At 36.8% G+C, this 20,592-nt stretch overlaps 1 protein-coding gene across 3 annotated transcripts in view; it reads right to left on the reverse strand.

Moving 5' to 3' along the window:
• Nucleotides 1–20,592, reverse strand: part of LOC149140176 (DNA/RNA polymerases superfamily protein) — a 341,649-nt gene that overhangs the window by 141,451 nt on the left and 179,606 nt on the right. For all 3 annotated transcript variants that reach the window (XM_089447576.1, XM_089447575.1, XM_089447577.1), the window contains 2 exons: nucleotides 20,359–20,479; nucleotides 19,066–19,194 (listed from right to left, as the gene is read on the reverse strand). In XM_089447576.1, the coding sequence (XP_089303702.1) occupies nucleotides 19,066–19,194; nucleotides 20,359–20,479 (250 nt within the window). The remainder of the gene's footprint in view (nucleotides 1–19,065; nucleotides 19,195–20,358; nucleotides 20,480–20,592) is intronic.

Consider the following 20,592-nt stretch of genomic DNA (forward strand, 5'->3'; position numbering starts at 1 on the left):
TGTATTGCCCAGCCAATGTACCGATATATGAATGGATCGCCCCCAAAAGAATTTCCGCCCAGAATAAATGTATGCTTTGCAGCCTCCGCAAAACCCTTGCTATCGAAAAACTAATCCTATACCTGCGAAAGAAAAGAAAGCTTAAAATAGTATATGCCAAAAATTAACCTAAAAACCCTAAACCCTAATGAAGACGGGGTAAAATGCAAAATTTTGAAATTTGAAACCCTCGAACAGCTAATTAATTTACGGATTTGGCCCCTTTAACAGCCAGATTTAGCAATAAGCACGAAAAACATTTTAAAGAACAGAAATTTCAGATCGTCACTGTGAAAAACTTCAGAAAATCTCTTATGCAGATCAGAAAAATAAAACTGAATGATAGACCCAAGATCAAATCCAACTGGGCTCAGCAAAAAATGTTTGCGGGAGTTGGCTGGTTCAGCCGAGAACTTCCCCGAACGCCCACAAAATTTCCTTCAATGATGTTTTTTGCACAGCTCAAAACAACTGTTAATAAAGAGGGCAAAAATGCTGCTAGATCTCAGGAAGTAATGGAGATACCTGCCATTACTTCAGAAACCCTAACAGCACCCAAACCCCAGCAAGTGAACAAGATACCTGTGCTCACAATACTCTACGAAAAGCTATTATGAACGGCTGAAAATAACATATGCAGAAAATGAAACAATCTCACAGCATTTCAAGACAGTAACACCAGCAAGATATGGACCCCAAAGTCTTCTTTTGTTAACCAGAAACAGATTTACAAGAGAGCTTCTTCAGTATCAGACTCACAGATCGAATGAATTGAAATGACCCCTAGCACCCTATTTAAAGGTAATGATCCCAACGGCTAGTTCGAGTGATCCATGTAGAAATGATCTCGACCGTTGATGAGGATCAAGACATCTCTTGATCTCATCCGTCGATTTATTCACTTAAAATATTATTATTTTATTAGTTAGGGTTTTTGCTTTATTATTATTAATTTTTTATTATTTTTTTTATTTATTTCATTTTTTAATTTTTATTTATTTTATTATTTTATTATTTTTATTCATTTTTTAATTTCTTAATTCATTTTAAAATGGATCATCGAACTAAGCCTTCGGAAACATCACCTAAGACCTAGGACTTAGGACTCATTAGGGGATTTAAAACATTTTTCGACCCTCAGGACACATTACATCATGACTTTTACAATTTACATCTCAAGGGGACAAGCCCACTTAACACAGACCCTCATAAATCACCCAGTTCTGCGACACAACTATAATCTAGCAGATTAACACACTAGGATTCTCCTAAAGTTCTAATGACAAAATGCATCCCGGCTTTGGGGTCAGGTTTGAAGGAAAACTCTGCCGATCATAGATCGGTGAGACGAAAAACCTTCCGGGACATAGATTATCATTAGAAAGTTAAGTCCACCTAGGCAATTTTACATACATGACTCTGATCTGCTTAGATTATTTACAATTCATACATGCAGACTGGGTTTACAATTGAAATGATCAAGCTGCTGATGACTGTAGGCTGGCACGGACACGTCGTTCAGGTGCTACCCCTTTCTGCCAAGAAAAGATGGTGTACTGCATGGGAAGTTGACCAGTAGTGGTCAACAGGGCGTTCAAAAGTGCATCTACTAACGAGCACCACCCTATTCTTCTTTCCCTTAAACCATTAGAGGCATAAATATTGTTGCCCCAAAAAATGTGATCATCCACATTGAAAGATATCCAAAGAAAATGTTGAGAAGGTTCTACCACTAGGTTGAGTACAGACCCTCAAGATGGGGAGAAATGAGAACATCTAGCTCACAATTTCCTTCCATGTGATTTCAAAACAAACATTTTGGAGCCTAGTCAAATAACAAATAAGGTCATTAATAGCATTAAACCAATGAATTTGACTTCTTATAAACATAGCAAACCAAGTGTAGACAAAAATTGGCGAAGTATATTTTCTCCCAAGGTCACTTAAGCATGGACATTCCATGATACAACCTTCATTGGGAACAAACAATATCTTGCATCTCCTCCTCATTATCATCAAGACTAAGGAGAATGTCAAAAGGGCTCGAAGATGATACTAGTCTTCTTCTAAATAATAAAATCCTAAATAGTGATAGATAATGGCCTTTGAAGTATGTTATTAGTCACTTCCTCCTCCTATATATAGCATTGGGGGTGGACAAGGCAAGCCCTACACATCCCTCCTTACTAACAAGGACCAAAGTTCTTGGCACCACTTTCCACACTAGAGATACCAAGAGCCATGATGGTGTGGTTGGTGCATGCATCTTTTGCACCATGGCCTTTGTAGGCCCCTCACCTTTGTTTCCACTCCCCACTTCCACGCTACGCCCAGAAGCATCATGGGAATAGGTATCAGCAAGGCCTTAGGTGGTTTGAGGAACTGGTTTACTAAGGCTCAACCAAATTCATCAAGGGGCAATCCAAAATATAATGATCCAGACTTTGGCAATGATAGCAGGTGGGAGATTAAAATATCACACAATCTAACAGTGAATTTTGTCCCCCACCTTAGTATAGACACACTGTTACAAATATTTTGGCATGTTAAGTTTGATGCAAACAATAAGTTAAGGTTAGGCTTAAAGAACCTCTCCGACTCATGGCAGATAAACCCTACCAACAGTGCTGAAATCTTTTTTAAAAACGGTCATATTTGCATTAGTAGGCAAAGGAATTCCACCCAGAATGGAAAAGAAAGCTAGGTGGCTTAGTCAACAATGAAGCACTCAAACCAAAAGAAGAGGACTTGTTGTCCCTCAAATTGTACATGCACAGTGCGACAACGACTCGGGTCGGGGGTTGTCACTCTGATCCCAGACCTCTTCGTTCTAACTATCTCCCAACAACAGCTTATGTGGGGTGGTCCCTATGAAATGTAAGGATGAAAGACTTACTGGCAACCAATAGGTCTGGGAGACACGATTGAATGGCCTAGCTGCTTGGTTAATTTTATCAAGGCTTAAAGATCATATTAGATTTAAATGTGAGACCAGTGCTTTATGGAGTTAGTTTCTTGCTTATTACCAATTAGATGCTAAGTAACTGGATTAACAATTGTTGCTTGGATGCTTGACTATCCTAGAGGAAGTGCAAATCCTACAAGCTAGGTGAAATGCAAAATCTTGGTTGATTTTAAGTTAGATGCCTACTTTAAATGTAACCTTCCTCTTAACTATTTTGGAACTAGTCTCTAGAGTAGGTTGTGGGATAGAAGCCAACGAGAAGCAAGCAAAGGCTTGATTAACGATACCTCTCCTATGTTCTAACAACCTGATGCCTCCCACGCTGCAGAGATTGTGGCTTTGACGACTGCAAGGTCACTGTGTTAACCACTAAAGAGGCGTTAGGCTCCTCAAGCTAGATGAAAAAGGGTACCCTAAATGTCTATCAACCAAGCTTATGCTTGGAGTTAAGTTATTAGATGCAATACTAGTCCTAGAATGAGATGAAAGGATTATGAGTGCTTCTTGAGTTAAGATCATTTAATGTTCTTTAAGTACTTAGTATTGATTATCTTATAACAAGAGTACTTATCAACAAATTGAGAGACAATCTTAAAACAAGACAAAGTGCTCAATAATACAAGTGCCAACAAGATACAAGATATAATTCCTCAATAACCACAAGAGATATCAACTTAATACATGAACCATCAAATGACAATTAGAACAATTAGCCAATGATTCTCAATACAGGATGCCAACGCTTAAGGTAGACAACAAGATTATCAATGCTCGATTAAAGGCTTCCCAAGATATGTCAATATTACTTAATGACAATTATTTAACTTAAATCTTTAATTATCATTCATAAATAGAGATTAACAAATGAAAAAAGAATGACAATATTGAGAGCACTATTTACCAAGGTTCTTATGCCAATTATGAAAACAAAAGATTACCCAATAGATTAAATCTTTTCATTCAATTAGTGTTAACCAAGATAGAAAAATCTAATGAGCATTTAGGCTTATTCACTTAGGCAACCAAGATGATATCAATGTGCTTTAGAGAATGAGGTTATTAGATGCGAACTTAGGAAAACTTTGAAACTCACAATGAACCACAAGTGTTAGTCCTCTAATTGTCAAATCATTTAGCAACTAAATTGAAAGCAATGCCTTTAATTATGAGCAATAGAGCATGAGCAAGTGAAAGCACTTACGTCATATATGTTCTTATGATATTCAACAAGCAATAAGTAACTTCTATGACAGCAGTAGAGAAATTATGAGAGCAGTGAGCTACCAATGAGCTAACTTGTGCCAAAATGTATCAAACAATTTCTAAATGCCAATCCAAGTTTGCCAATATGAAATCTTAAATACTTTAGCCCTCTTATGATGTAATTATTGCTGTTATATCAAACCTCAGTATGCAGAATGACTGAGATTACAGTCACCATGATTATGCAATTTAACTCAAAACAAAAATGCCCAATTTGTGCAATTAATTCCTTAATGTGTCAAGCAATTTACAAGTTGACTTTAGGCCAATTTAAAGTGTCTTTTGCCACTGTTATGAGTTTGAATTCTTGCTGAAACAAAACAGTGAAATAACTGCTGAAAAGTGTAACTAGGGTTGGTCTTCATAAGAACATGTAATTGTGATGTTTGTAAATGATGTAAAGAAGAAAAATAAAATTGTTATTATGCTTGCTTCATGGGTTTCATGAGCAAGAGATTTTATTTTTAGATGGCTCCCATTGAGAGCCTTGGGATTTGTCATTAAAGTCAAACAGTGAATGTCATGTATGGAGAGCCCTTCATGGGCATGCTACAAATGTATACTAGTCTACCGACTTTTCAAATAGCCCTCCAACGACAAGCACAAGTCCTCCTCTCGACCTCCAAATGAAGTAAATGGCACATGTCAACTCACCAAAATTAGAGACACATCCCTTCGATGAGGTCGTGTCGGCTTATATATACGGACAAACTACTATATATAGGGACCTCGGCCTATTCCATAGTCAGAGAATTTCAGATAATTGTTGCGAAAATCGCAATTGGGATTAAATCGGCGAGGGGAACAAATCGGAAAAAATGGGAAAATTTCAGAAAAAAATCATAAAAATGGGGAAAAATCGGGGGAAAAATCGTAAAATACAAAAATATTCATTTTTTTCAATTTTTTTAATATCTAAAGCATCTACAACATAAAATAAATACATTGACACATAAATATGATAAAAGAAGTAATATATAAGATGTGTAATATCATTTCTAGTGCTACATCACACATAACAGTGAATCATGTCCTGAATAGTAAGTCCTGACTCCTGAGTCCTAACTCAGCTTCAAAATATCAACAAAAAATATAATAATGTATCTCATATCATGAGTCATAATGTCATATACAATGAAATGAACCAAATAACTAATACTATTGATTTCCTCTGCCCCTCTTGCGAGAAAATGCAATGGCTTTCCCTTTCCCTCTAGAAGTAGATGCCGGTGGAGTTGGTAGTGGACTCTGCTATGCTCTAGAAGCTAAAGAACTAGGAGCTATAGGAGGTAGACCATATCCTCTACTGGTCGCAGGGGTAGCCTGGGTAGGTGGTGTCACCTCCTCCTCCTTCTCCTCCTCCCCCTGTACACCTTCCACTACCTCCTGCTCTAACCAATCATCGGTAGACTGCATGAGAGGCCTCTCGGCCTCAACCCTCCATGTAGCAGTGGTGTCAATCCCATCCAATGAGATGGCCTCCATATCAGGTATCCTCCCAAGTTCCCTCACCCACAATCGAAGATTGTAGTAGACGTAGACCATGTCATTAAGTCGCTAGAACTCCAACCTGTACAAAGATCATAAAATAATAATTATAAAAAAAATATTATTGAATGAATTCAAAAAATTAATTGGAAATTTGGAATATTTTAAGTTTTGAGTTTAACCTGTTGTGCTTCTTGTTGTGAAATTTTTCAAATACACTCCAATTGCGCTCGCATCCTGAGGAGCTACATGTTTGGTTGAGGATTCGAATGGCAAGCTTTTGCAGATGGGGTACTCTGGCACCATAGCGAGTCCACCATGCATCTACAACAAAATTACAAATAAGATAAACATAAGAAAAAAATGAAATTTGAAAGTTGAAGCAAAGTATTAAGTTACGAATTTGAAGAGACAATGAAATTTGAAACAAACTAAAAAATACCTGGCATTTTAGTCTTCCTATCAACCACAGCCATTTCAAAGCTAAATGTGCCACATACCATCCTGTATATCTCCATTTCTTTGGAGATTTTTGCATGTTCCGCTGGAGATCGCACCATCCTTTGAACACAGGTTAAGAATCCATCCATGATCTCAGCATCAAATAAGAACCCACATGGGCAAGAAAATGCAGGGTTCAGGTAGATCCCTACAGCATGAATGGGACAATGGAGTGTGTTGTTCCATCGTTCATCAATCACTTCCCATAGGAGGAGTTGTTTCTGAAACCGCTCATTTCTCTTATCATCATAGTAGGCCCGAATGGATTCTTTGAACCTGTCCATGGCCTCATACACATAGCGCATTGCGGGTTTCTCACCATCAACTAATCAAAGAACCTTCACCAAAGATTCAATAATGTTGCACACCTCCTGCACTCCCGCCCAAACGTTTTCCTAGTATGAAACTAATCTGCATATGGCCTCTCCCTCTAGTTTGCGGCTAAATGTCAAAGCACGCCACTCATCTGAAAGAAACATTCCTGCATATGGCCTCTCCCTCTAGTTTGCGGCTAAATGTCAAAGCACGCCACTCATCTGAAAGAAACATTCTCTTCACATCCCACATAGAATTCAAGAGAGATTGAAAAGATATGAAACTGGTGGCAAACTGTGTAATAGCGGGGCGCACCAACTCCTTGTTGTTGGTGAATTTTCTCATCAAGCTAAGCACAGATGTATGATTATATATAAATTTTGTAATGTTTTTTGATGAGTCAACAATATCTTTGACAAAGGAAATTTTTCCTATGTCCTCCAACATCAAATCAATACAATGTGCAGCACAAGGTGTCCAAAATAAAATAGGATGCCTCTCGATAATCATCTTGCCAGCAATAACATAATTTGCAGCATTGTCCGTTATGACTTGGACAACATGTTCTGCACCCACCTCCAAAATAAACACATCCAGCAAATCACATAATAATTTTGCATCTTTGATATGTGAAGATGCATCAACAGATTTCATAAACATTGTCCCCTTGGGACAATTAACCATGAAGTTTATAAGGGTTTTCCCCTTTTGGTCGGTCCAACCATCTGGCATCACAATGCATCATGTTTGTGCCCATGATGCCCTAAACTCCTCAAATATTTTGGTGCAATCAACCTTTTCATCTTGAAGAATGCGGCCTCTAAAGTCATCATAAGAAGGGATTTTGTACTCTGGACCAACAATTGCAATAGCATCAATAGTAGGCTGGAAAAATGGATTATTCCTTACAATGTTGAAAGGAATATCACTCCAAAGGAGAAACTTGCCCAACAACTTGTCAGCTTGTTCTTTCTCCTTTTTTTTTAAGCATTGAAGTGATAGATGGTTGTGAACCAGTCGTGGTTCTAGGAACAAAAAATGATGAGGTAGCTACAGGGTTGGTTGTAGACATTGATGTTGAAGTAGAACCAGTGCCACTTTCATATTCACCTCCTAACACTCTCCCTGCTAGTTGCTTCTTCAGATCTGCTTTAGTCACTTTGTCTTGCTCTAATTCTTCCAATGATCTAATGGCTCTTTGGATGATTTCCGCATTTGTATTGCTGCAAGACCCTACCTCATGTCCAGGGATTTTTGCAAGGTGATACTTCAATCTATAACCCCCCCCCCCCCCTTACATATGATACCCACACAACTTGCAAAACAAGTTTGATCTATCAAACCCTCCATCAGGTTCACCAAATTCCCACAGAGGATCCAATTTCCTTGGCATGTTTGTAACTTGGTTGAACTCTTGAGTTTTAATGTAAGCTGAAGTTTGAAGTTGAACTTATGGCACAATAAGAATTGCAAGTTAAAAAAATTTAAAAAAAAAATTACGTACATGACACAACACATTGAATTTTTGACAACAACAAAAAAAAACCTCAACTCAATCCAAAAATAATAGAAAAAATGCACATTCAAACCCAATCAAAAATGATGCAAAAAAATAGAGCACGAGAAAAAATTAAACTAATAAATTTAACAATCAAGTTTTTGCATTTTTTACCAAAATGAACCCTCTCCACTCTATGCAACAAAAATGAAAAAAAAAAAACAAAAAACACCATCAAATCCACTCAAAAATCATTGATAATCAATGGGTTATAGAAACCCAAGCAAAAACAAGAAAAAAACAAAACAAAATGGCCAAATTTGTTGCCCATACCTGGAAACCACGGTTTGCCAAAGAAATTTGATCCAAACACGAAGTTCTCTTGCTTGGGATGCTAAAATCTCATGTTTTTTCCTCCTCTGCCCTAGTGGACACCTTCCTCTCCTCCTCAGCTCTCAAACAAGTCTATTGTCTGCTAAAAATGAGAAATAAAACTCATCAAATTGCTTATAAAACGCGTTGTCCCAGTGCCCCACGATTTCTTCCATTCGAATAGCAATTTTTTCAAAAAATCGTGACATTTTCAGCAATTTTTTCGAAAAATTAAACAAAAACAAAAAACTTCATAAAAATCAGGCGATGACATCGGCTGATTCAAAAAGTTGCAATTTTCGCAATACTATTTCAAATACATCTCTGAGTTTTTCAGAAGGACTGTTGAAGGGACAAGTGCGAATCCCTCTGGGATTTCAGGTGGCCTAATGCAGAAGCAAGCTCGGATATCAGTGCAATGAAAGAAGCTCGGATAGGGTACAAAACTATAGAGATAAGTTCGTTGTCATCTCGCTGTCAAGAAGTGGAGACCACCTCTGAATATTTGAGTGACAATTGCAGTGACACAGTTCGGTACAACTCAGTGTTCAAAGGAGACTACAATTAGATAAAGTATCAAAGGTGAAACTCTGTCTCGGTACAGCAAGGAGAAACTTGATGAGATTACAATGATAAAGTAATAAAGGCTCGGTGCAATGTTATCAAGGACTCACAGAAGTAAGGTCTCGGTTATATGACAGCGAGGAGATCTCAGTGTGAAGACAGTAATAAGATCCAGTGACGCTACGAAGGTCAAAGTGGAAGAGGAGACAAGAAGAGTGATTGTCAAGAGAACTTGTGTCTTGGTCTTGGAGTGATAGTTGAAAAGTTCATCTTCACTTGTCAAGTAAGTATCTTTCATTCTATAATCTAATATAGTAAAATGACTTCGTTTTGCAAGGAGATCTATAAGCTAGTTGGGTCATCGAACTTCCTTGCATGGAAAAGGAGGATAGACATAGTCCTCGAAGAAAGTGAAGTCATTTCAATAGAAAAGACTCCAAGCCATCTGAAGTTCAAGCATTATCTAAATACATGAAAAGGGATCAAAGGGCTCAAGGAATTCTTATGAAATCAATCAAAGGTCCCCTCATCCCTATATAGTAGGATTGGAGACATCAAAGAGATATATGATAAATTGGTAGAACTATTCTCCAAAGATGAGCTAAGAAAGTTCATATCACTTAGATTTGATCTACACAAATTGAAAGTATCAAAGGATGAAGGGATATCTTCATAAGATCTCAACTACAAAGATCTGGGAGAGATGATAAGGAGATAATCCTCATTATTCTAAATGCACTAACTCATGAACAAGGTAACAAATGTCTATGAGGATAAGAAGGCTATCCCATTCAACAACTTGTGGTTTATATGCAAGATAGAAGAAGACAGGTTGAGGGCAAAAGTTGAAGGTTAAAATGAAAGGATTCAAACATTTGCAGGAAGGAAAGCGAAGTTTGCAAAAAATGGTCCTCATAGCTAAGATTTAATGCTATGGGCATTATAGGAAAGATTGTCCTAAGCTCAAGAAGGGTAATAACGAGAAAGATAGAGAAGTCATCCAGGACAAGGCTCATCATACATCAATCAAAAGGTAACATTTGTTGGATAGGGATATGCAAGATCCTCAAGATTCTCTGATGGAATCTTCATCAGAAGGTTCACCAATCAAGATAAGAAGCAAGTGTTTCATCAGGAACTCCAACTTGTGGAATTCATGGGATGATGGTATGATGACATAAGAGATGAAGTAGATCAAGGGGTTGAAGCTCTTTTCAATCAAGGAAACTACCAAAAGAAGCCTAGATGACCTAAAGGTAAATGAGTTATGTATGTTTGTATTCGATATTATGAAGTCGTGTTGTATGGTTGCAGGTAACATGGATCACTGCTCTATCTTGAGAAACATGATCAAAGGAAAGGAATATCACTGCTCTATCTTGAGAAGCATGATCAAAGGAAAGGAATCTCCTCCTATGAAAGGTTGCAAGAAGGCATGGGTCACACTAGATGAAATCAACATAATATGTCCTCATATGAAGTATGAGGTGGTTGACTACAATTGAGGAACTCTAAATGGAAGCTCCTGGGATTGAAATGTGTGAAGAAAGGAAGGAAGAGATCGTAAGATATGCAACCATGGTAAAGGCAATCAACATTCGAAAGACCAAGAAGATTTGACTAAGAAATCTCCCTAAAAGATATGAAGACTATAATGGAAGTTTGAAAAAAGATGGAGACCCTTGACAATGGATATCTTTGGGAGATGTGTCAACATGTATGCATGATGTCGATACCTAAAGGAAGATGTCATGATGAAAGACCATCACAAACATAAGTCTAATTTAAGTGTTCATTTCTTATTTTGAACAAGTATCTAGATGGGATTAAGCAGGACTGCCAAGGGAAGAACTATGGATGTCTTCCTAGAGGACCATGTAGAAGGATGTAAGATCCTTCTGAAGAAGATAACATGAAGAAGGCAGCATGACATGAAGCAAGACCAGATGTAGGCTGATGGATCACTTTCTGATGAAAGGAATGATGGCATGACTAACTCATGGATGAAAGTGATGGATGGTTTGTGCCCTATGAAGAAGTCCCAAAAGATGAAGACTCCTTAACGAAGAAGAATTTCATGAAATCGAAGGAAGGAGTTGTTCAAAGCAGTTGGTTGTCCCATAATCTCCACCTAAGGAGCTGTTGTAGGTCCCTAATTAAGAGGGAGTCTGAAAACAAGTTTTTTACATGGAAGAAACTTGGAAATTCCTAAGCCAAGAGGGAGCTTAGGCACATTCCTTCTGTAGGAATGAATACATTCCTTTATAGAAATAGATATGTCCTCCCTAATTGAGAGGGAGAGATAGACACATCATTCTGGTCTTCACTTGGGAAGACAGAATGAAAGGATTGGGTAATTATTTGGCATCCAATACTCTTTGAGGATGAGATAGAGCATCCAAGATAAGACTAATCGTGGAGGACCAATATTCTTTGAGCACTAGGGAGTCCAAGATAGGAACAGTCCTCATGGAACACACCCTGAGAACGCAGGTGGGGTATGTTCCAAGAGAGACAATGATGAGAGTGTCTATAAATCATTGGTCTCGCAAGCATTGAGCTCAGATCTTGTGGAGAGATAGAGTTGTTAGTCAAGGCCTTGCTATGTAACAATGTTGGTTGATCTGATGCTATACAAATGGGTTAACAATCTGATTCTTCTTATGAGAAATTCTTCAGATTGATAATGACCAAGTACCATTATGAATACCTCCCTAGTTAAGAGCAAGTGTTGAAAAGTGTAACTAGGTTTGGTTTTCTAATGACATGAAATTATGATGTTTGTAAATGATGTAAAGAAGAAAAATAAACTTATTATCATGCTTGCCTCATGGGTTCCATGAGTAAGAGATTTTATTTTTTGATGAGAGGTTGCCGCTAGGCTAAGGAAAGGGCCAAGAGGCCCTAGAGGGCAACGAACTAGGGTTCCAAGGCCTAAAACACCTGCCGCCAGCCACAAAGAGGTTGTGGCTAGGAGAGGGAGGAGAGGGAGGAGGGATAAGGGAAAACAAGGGTCGAGGAGGAGGAAAAAGGGAGGTTGAGGCAAGGAGGAGGCCTTCTATGGCCTGTAGCAAGGATCTCAGGGGAGGTCGAGGGCTTAGAGGCTTACAGCCAGGCCTGCAAAGGCCAAAAACACCCACGGCAGGGGCTAGGAAGGCAGGTTGATGCCCTTAGGGGCCTACAGCTAGGCCTAGAGGGCCTAAAAGGCTGACGGCAGCCCTAGAAAAGGCCATGCTAGGGTTTCAAGGGGAAAAATAGGCCAACAGCTAGGCTAGGAGTGCTAGACAGTTAGGATGGAGGAGGTTGTTGGGCCTAGAGGCCTAACAAATCTAGAAACTCTTGCCAAAAATTTGAATTTGCTTCAGATCTTCAATTTCACTGCTCAATTCCTTGATGTTGGCCCTGCAAAAAATTGGAGACTAGATCTTACTCTCAAGGGCCTAAATCTAGCTCAAACCCTAGCAAATCGTCTTCAATCTCACTTGCACAAATGAAAATACAAGTATCCAAAACCCCAACATATATACAAAAATTCAAAACCCCAAAACCCTATCTGCAAAAATTAGAAAATTTTATGTACAAAGATTAAAAAATTGATTTACAAAATATACAAATATACAATGCTTGAATGATTTTTTGAGGGATAATTTTTTTGTAAATTTTGACAATGGTAGATGTATTTTGAAAGATAGATATTAACCACGGCCTTAGCAAAATAAGGAAATCACATAAAATATCTGAAGTACAAACAAGGTTAGCTTGAGCCCATAGTCTGTGAACTTGTAGCTCAAAGGTGAGGGAACTTGCAAACTCTATATATTTCTTGAGAAAAATCATTAGATCATACAATGAATCAAATCACCTAAGATAAGCACAAAACTCACCAATAGAATGTTCTTATCATCTACAAATGAAATAACAATTCATATAATATTTGAATCACAATATAGGAACACACATACCCAACACACACCACAAATCGATGGGACAAAGACACCATGAACTGTACCCCAAAGTCTTTTATTATGAAATTCAAAATGTTCTCAACAGAACAGTGGCTTCACACCAGCGTGTACAAAATTACATTTGAACAAAGATCAAGATGAAAAATAGAAGCAAAATGCCTTCTATTTATAAAGAAATCCCTCTGAGTGGAAAATAACGGCTAGTTGACTTGATCCCTGTCAAAATAATCTCAACTGTCGATAAATACTCGATCAACTTTTAATCTTTGTCATCCAAAATACTTATTTTTGAGGAATTTTCGAATTTCACATTAAAACCATTTTTTATTAATCCAAAAAAAATTAATTTGGATCAATTTCCACAAAAATTTGACTTTGACTTAACCATCAAGGTCCAAAGGTTTAATTTTTCTTAAAAAACCTGTTTTTGTCTTGATGGGGGACCTCCAAAATTTGACTTCTTCATGACCCATGAATTTTTTGGTCATTTTACACTTGGAGGAATTAATTTCTCTAATTTTAATTTTTTTACTCTAAATTAATTAATTTTTTGGCTTAGGATTTAATTTTTATTTTGCCAAAAAAATTAATTAATTGACACAAAAGGGTATTAATTATTATTCCACCCTCAAATACTTTAGCCATCGTGTCTGATTGTGAGGGACCATGCAAAGGTATTTTTAAATCTAATATTACAATAATTCAACCCTCAAAAGGGGAATACCTGTTTGTTATAGACCCTCATAATTTTTTACACAATTTTGTGACTCAATATGATCTAGTAGACCAAATGATCTGTAATAAAATAATTTAGCCAAATAGCTTAAATTATTCCCAAATCACTTTTACAATGATTCAACTAATAAAATTAGGACTCACCTAAGACCTTGTCAATAAATTCTACCCTAACTTTGGGGTTGACGCTAGAGAGAAAAACTTTGCCAATCATCCGTGTTAAAAAACACAAATAATCAGTAAGACGAAAAACCTCCTAGGATGAAATTCGTCGCCAAAATCATAGGCTCACCTAGGTTGTTACATAATTTAATGGTCGTACTAGCATCATTTACATTACAAATTTGCAGAATAGGTTTACAATGACATAATAAGCTGTTGGTTGATGACCCTAATCTTTGAAAAAAATTGGTAAGCTTCCTTGGAACTATGAAAAGATGGGTGCAACAGGACCAATAGGGTATTTTTACATATTGAAGTTCCTTGTTGCAGTGCATTCCCAACATGGTTCTTGTTAGGAATTGAAATACAAAAAAGTCATTCGTAAGGCTTCTGGTTTGGAAGCATCACCACCCAAAGGGCTCCTAGGCTCTCCCCTAGTCAAGTTATGGATAATAGCTTCAAGGGGAACCTACCCTACCAAATATCCTAGCAAGATTCACTCCTTATAAGCATCAGTGGTCACAAATAGTATCATACTAATCAACAAGAATTTCTATAGTACCCTACCAAATATCCTAGCAAGATTCCCTCCTTATAAGCATCAGTGATCACAAATAGTATCATACTAATCAACAAGAATTTCTATAATAATATAAGGGTCTAATTAAGAATTACCTCATGGTACACTTTCAGTACAAACTTCCATGGGCTCTGTTGTCGCACAGATTGTCACGACAACGCTCAGATCGGGGGCTGTCACTCTAATCCCCGATCTCTCCGTTTAAGCTTGCCTCCCGCGGCTAAGGGGGGTAGACCCTATGGGAAAATGAATGACCAACTGTGAAACAGTTGGGTAGGAAGACACGAGGGAAAACAAGCACTTAATTGATTTTTATTAAGTTAATAGACCAGTGCTTTATGGAGTTAATGATTAAATGACTAGATGTTGCAAAAATATATATCGTGTAAAACAAACATTTATCATCAAATAACCCAAGCAATGCAAGATATCCAGTAAATTCACAATGCTTTAAAGATGATCCAACAATTAAACTTAAAGAAAAATTAAATGCTTTAAAAGATCACAGAATTTAAATGCTGATCAGTTGCCACTTTCACATAGCTAACTTTAATTAAACCTTTAAGTGCATTTAGCCATAGAGAAATGGAACATAAACACTGCAAAATTCGCCCAAAATGAAATTTCCAAGATTTTGTTAAGCCTTCTCAAAATATTTTAATTTTTTGAATAAAACAGAACTAAAGACTAAGTAAATGGAACTTTAAATCCAAAAAATTGAACTAAACTAAAAGGAAACTTTTTATCAATTTTTTTTATTTTTTACTTCTAACAAAATTAAATCTAAACTAAAATAATTCAAAACCTAAACTATAAGAAAAGAAAAAAATTTATGTTTTTTATAATTTTATAATTTTTACGATTTTTAATTTTTATATTTTTTATGATTTTTAAAACTTTAAATTCAAAATAAAACTAAAAAAATAAAATTTAATCTAATCTAATCTAAAACTAACACATTAAATCCAAAAATTAAACAAAATACAAAGCTAAAACCCTAACCAAAGTCTAAAGAATTTTTATGAATTTTTTTTAAATTTAAAATGAAACAAAATAATATCTAATTTAAAACTATCCCAAGATTAGAAATCTAAACAAAAAGAATTAACATAATCTAATTCTAAAACTAACTATGCTAACCTAACTATAATACCTATACATCCAACGCATATAATAAAACCTGGCCCGTATATACAAAAATTCAAAACGTGCTCTTACTGTGACGGCGGAGTGTTTTCGACAGCGGACGGGGAGCAACGATTGACAACGGCTTTGCAGATGGGAAGGTTGGACCACGCGTGTTGTCGCAGGTGATGAGGGCGGGCAAGGGAACTCCTGCGTATTTGCTGATATTTTCAGTCTTCAAGCCTGCCGCAGGTGAGGGAATATACGCAGGTGGTTTGAAGAGGCACAAGGCATCTACGAAGGAAAGCGATGGTGAGTGCGTTTGACAGCTTGCAGCAGAGAGGAGAGGACTTCACGCAAGAAAAAGGCACAGCAGCTATGAAACAATGCATAAAATAAACGTGGGTGGCTCAGATTTGAGGGAGCTACGTGGGCAAAGAAAAACCGCGGAGACGTGAAGAGTATGCAAGGAAATATTTCTTGGGTTTTATTGTGCAGGCGATATTGCAAATGGATGAGGGAAATGGGCTGCGTGCAGCATGAGAGGATGAATGAAGGACACAGCGTGAACTTGCAGTGAAGGCAGCGGATTTGAAGAGGGAGATTGATCGTGTGTATCAGGGAGAGGTGAGGACGCAGCAGCTGCTGGAATGAGCTTGGGGCAGCGTGGAAGGATGGCCAGCGTAGGAGAACTGTAGGGTAAATGGCCAGTTCTGCAGTTAATTTCCAGATTTGCAAATAACTGAATCTGAAACCCTCGAACAACGAAATGGATACCCTGCAAAAAACTGATTGTGAGGCCAGATCTTGCCCCAGGGCCTAGATCTGGCTTCCAACGAGAAATCTCTTCCTGCAACCTGCAAAAGAACAGAGAAACCAGAGACAAAATATACAAGGATAAAACCCAAAATTTAATAAATTAATTACAGTTTTAATAGATAAATGACTCTAAACAGCCAGATTCATCAATAATCCACAGACATGTTATCAAAATTCCAGATTTACTGTGAAAAACTTCAGAAATCTCTCATGCAATTCAGAAAAACAAACTTAAATGATAAACCCAAGATCGAAACTGATTGGGCTCTACAAGAGAATGCTTGTGGGAGTTGGTTGGTTCAGCCGAGAACTTCCCCAAACGCCCACTGATCTTCTTCAATAAGGGTTTCCTGCACAGCTCACTTCAACCATCAATAAAGAGAGAAAAACAGTACTAGATCTCAGATGCAATGGAGATACCTGCCATTATTTCAGAAATTCTAATGCCATTCAAACCCTAGCAAGTGAACAAGATACCTGTGTTCAACAATACTCTACAATAAGCTGTTACTAATGGCTGAAAATTAAAATATGCAGAAAATAAGATAGCTCACAGCACTTCAGGAGAGTAACACCAGCAAGATTTCAACCCCAAAGTCTTTCTTTATTAGCACCAGAAAAAGTTTACACGAGAGTTTTTTTCAGCACAAGACTCACAGATCGAATCTTGATCTCAAATGACCCCTAACACCCTATTTAAAGGAAAAATCCCCAACAGCTAGTTCGAGTGATCCATGTCAAACTAATCTCGACCGTCTATGAGGATCAAGATTTCTTTTAATCTCATCTATCGAATTTTTAAATGCATTTTAATATATTAAAAAATTAAAATTCTGCATTTATTTACTCAAAAATTTGACTTATTATTATTTTATTATTTTTTAATTTTTTAATTTATTTTTTTAAATTTTATTTTATTTTATTTTTTATTTTTTAATTTTTTTTTTAAATTTTAAAATTTTATTTTTATTTTTAAATTTTAAAATTTTATTATTATTTTTATCTATTTTTTTTTAATTTTTTTAATTTTTTTTTTTGGATCCTCGAACTTAGCCTTCGGAAAAATCACTTAGGACTTATGAGGGGATAAAAACATTTTCTAACCCTCAAGACACTTTACATCATGACTTTTACAATTTTACATCTCAAAGGGGAAAACCCATTTGACATAGACCCTCATAGACCACCCAGTTCTGCGACCAAATATAATCTAGCAGATCAACACACTAGGATTCCTCTAAGATTCTAATGACAAAATTCATTCCGGCTTTGGGGTTAGGCTGAAGGAAAACTCTGCCGATCATGGATCGGTGAGACAAAAAACCTTCCGGAACGTAGATTATCACTAGAAAATTAGGTCCACCTAGGCAATTTACATACTGACTCAACTCTGCTAAGATTATTTACAGTTCACACATATGCAAACTGGGTTTACAACATAAATTGATCAAGTCGATGATGACTGTCAAATGGCACGGACATGTCAATTAAGCGCTATCCCTTTTGCGAAAAAAGGGGGTGTACTGCTATGGGAAGTTCACACGTAGTGGTCAACAGGGCCATTAGCAGAGCCACCTCCACTTCCTTCATCTGTCCTAGTGTTTTCCATAATGACAACAGCAATTGCCAATATCTAGCATTGGGCTAACCATTACAGGCTACCCTATTGCTGTATGATCTGGGTCACAACCTGTCAAGGCCAATTAGGCCAGCAACGAAGTCAAAAAGACAAGTTAATGCAGGGGGTGGGCAGCAGATCTCAAACATTGTACCATATCCAAAACCCTAACTCTCTCTTTATTCAGCAGGATGGATGTTATTGGTCCTGGCCCCTGCGTGATTTTGACAGCATAAATACACCCTTCATAGTGGGGCAGCTTAGAAAATGGATTCTATAAGAAGTATTTCCCAAATGAATTTGAATAAATATCAGAAAAACAGTGTAAAACCATTCTATGGTTGCTATCGTATTCAAATTTTCCCCAGATAATGCAAATCACTAGATACTCTAAATTGAACCTAATATGTAATACAAGATGGAAACTGCATAGCTCAATATCCTCCAACAATTTTACTCATCATTCTACACCATCTACAAAATCTGACACCCACATGCCACTGAGTTCCTCCTTCCACATTTGGATCACAGGTCTAGTAGAAATTTCCTGAAACAAAAACTTTGTAACAATACAAAACCCTGATTTTATGCATCATCCCAGTTGAAAAGGTTAATGGTCAGTGAAGCAGAAAAATGACAAGTTTCACAGGACACTTGAAATATTGTAGTCACTATTTACAGAAGCATATAAAAAGTGTGCCAATGATTTTGTCCCCATTACAAACTAAGCAAGAAGAGAATATTATTAAATTAACCAACATGTGATGCAGCTCCACTAGGCAAGATCTTTCCTATAATTGCAAACCCCAGTTATATTCTGTAAAATTGTAGAAATTACCCAACAATACCCAAAATCAATCTCTTGTGTCTAGCCAAATTCATCTAACCAAAAAATAACAGCAGCCATTGTGCTATGTAGTATAAGAGAGGTAACAAATTAATATATTATTTGCAAATTTAAAAATTAAAATTGATAAAATATCTATTTAATAAAAATATCCAATTGATAAAGGGAACAAACAAACAGTAATACAAGAAGGCCTGATATGCACTAACCTAGCTTCTTAAAAATCTCAACTTCATCATTAGTAGCTGGAAAGGTGCGCTCAGTGCTTATACTCTTGCGATGTTCCTCTTCTGGAGGTTCCACTCCACCCAAACCTAACCCTACAGATAAGAAAAAATCTGCAACAAATTGCTGAAAATAAGAGAATGCATTCTCATAATCATAAAAATAGATGTCCAACACTAAGCTACAGATATAAATATGCCAACACAATATTCACAGATACAAGGCCTACGATGGTGTCCAACTCTAAGCTAGAAGTATATATGTCATCATGTCTCCTCATTCTATCATTCATTAACTATCCATGCCTCAATCAACAGTATTTAAAACAGTTTTCTGGAACCCCTGAGCAGAACTTAGAGAGCAATCTACTACAAGAAGAGTGCATTGTACTTGAGGTCCTATTTATGAGCATTCATTCCAGAATACTAACATTTCAGGGAAGCAGTGATGAGCACTGACTATATTTCAGTGCAAGTATATTTTTAGTGTTCCTCGTGCAATAATACAATTAGAAAAGCGGAGAAACCTATTATTGATGCTATAGCATATCTTAGACTAGATCTATGAAAAGATGAAGATATATTTTTATCTTCAGTGACCAATTTTGAAATCTCATGTTATAGATACATGTCATTGTGCAAAACAAATTCTTTGGAAACGAGAGTGATTACCTCCCAAATTAATTGTTTCCACTATCTGGTCAAATTAGATTGGTATCAGAGCACTATTTTATCTCTTACCCTAGTCCCCTTGGAAATTGCATTTGCTCCTAGGCATTTTCTGAAGATTTCAGCACATCTTGATTGAATATAAATGTGAGAAAACATAATTATAAGAAGAGAAAGAATAGAAAATCATTTTTCTCTCAAATTAATTGTCTCGACTACCTTCTCTCAAATAGATGTCTCATACCCAAATTATTCACTATTACAAAAGACAATTCTGACACTAATGGTAGGAGAGACATTTTGTCTATTATATACTTATTTCTCCCAATCTATTGGTTGTTACTTTAACTTAGAGAAATATAACAAGATTAGAGATTCCTCAAAACACTTCCTCACTTTATTAAACTAAATTGATATATCATAAGTTATAACTTCTTTTCTTTTCTCGGTGCCCTCATATGTATGACGTTCCTCCTCTCTACTTTAAACGAAGGCATCATCATATACATTACCATCGGACTGACTGAAACTTTAATATTTTTCTGATAAAAAATACCTTAACACAAAATGATCCATATTCGAAACAACTAAATGCTGCATGATGCGCACCTGCTGAACATTGTGAAAAAAGTGCACACACCATAGCACGCTTTTGAAGCAAATCATCACAAGTATTGATGCCTAAGACATCCTTCAGCATACGCTCTGTCACCTTTCCAATTCCGCTAACCTGTAACAATCAGCTAGCATTTCCATCAACTTGTATTACAAAAACAAGCATCGAATGCCTGCATTGCACCAAGTGAACATAAGAAACAAGTGATCACTTGAGTTTTAGAATAA

This window comes from Pinus tabuliformis, chromosome X, assembly GCF_031772625.1.
Source record: "Pinus tabuliformis cultivar Carrire ecotype Pingquan chromosome X, CPIR1, whole genome shotgun sequence".
NCBI classification, from domain to species: Eukaryota; Viridiplantae; Streptophyta; class Pinopsida; order Pinales; family Pinaceae; genus Pinus; species Pinus tabuliformis.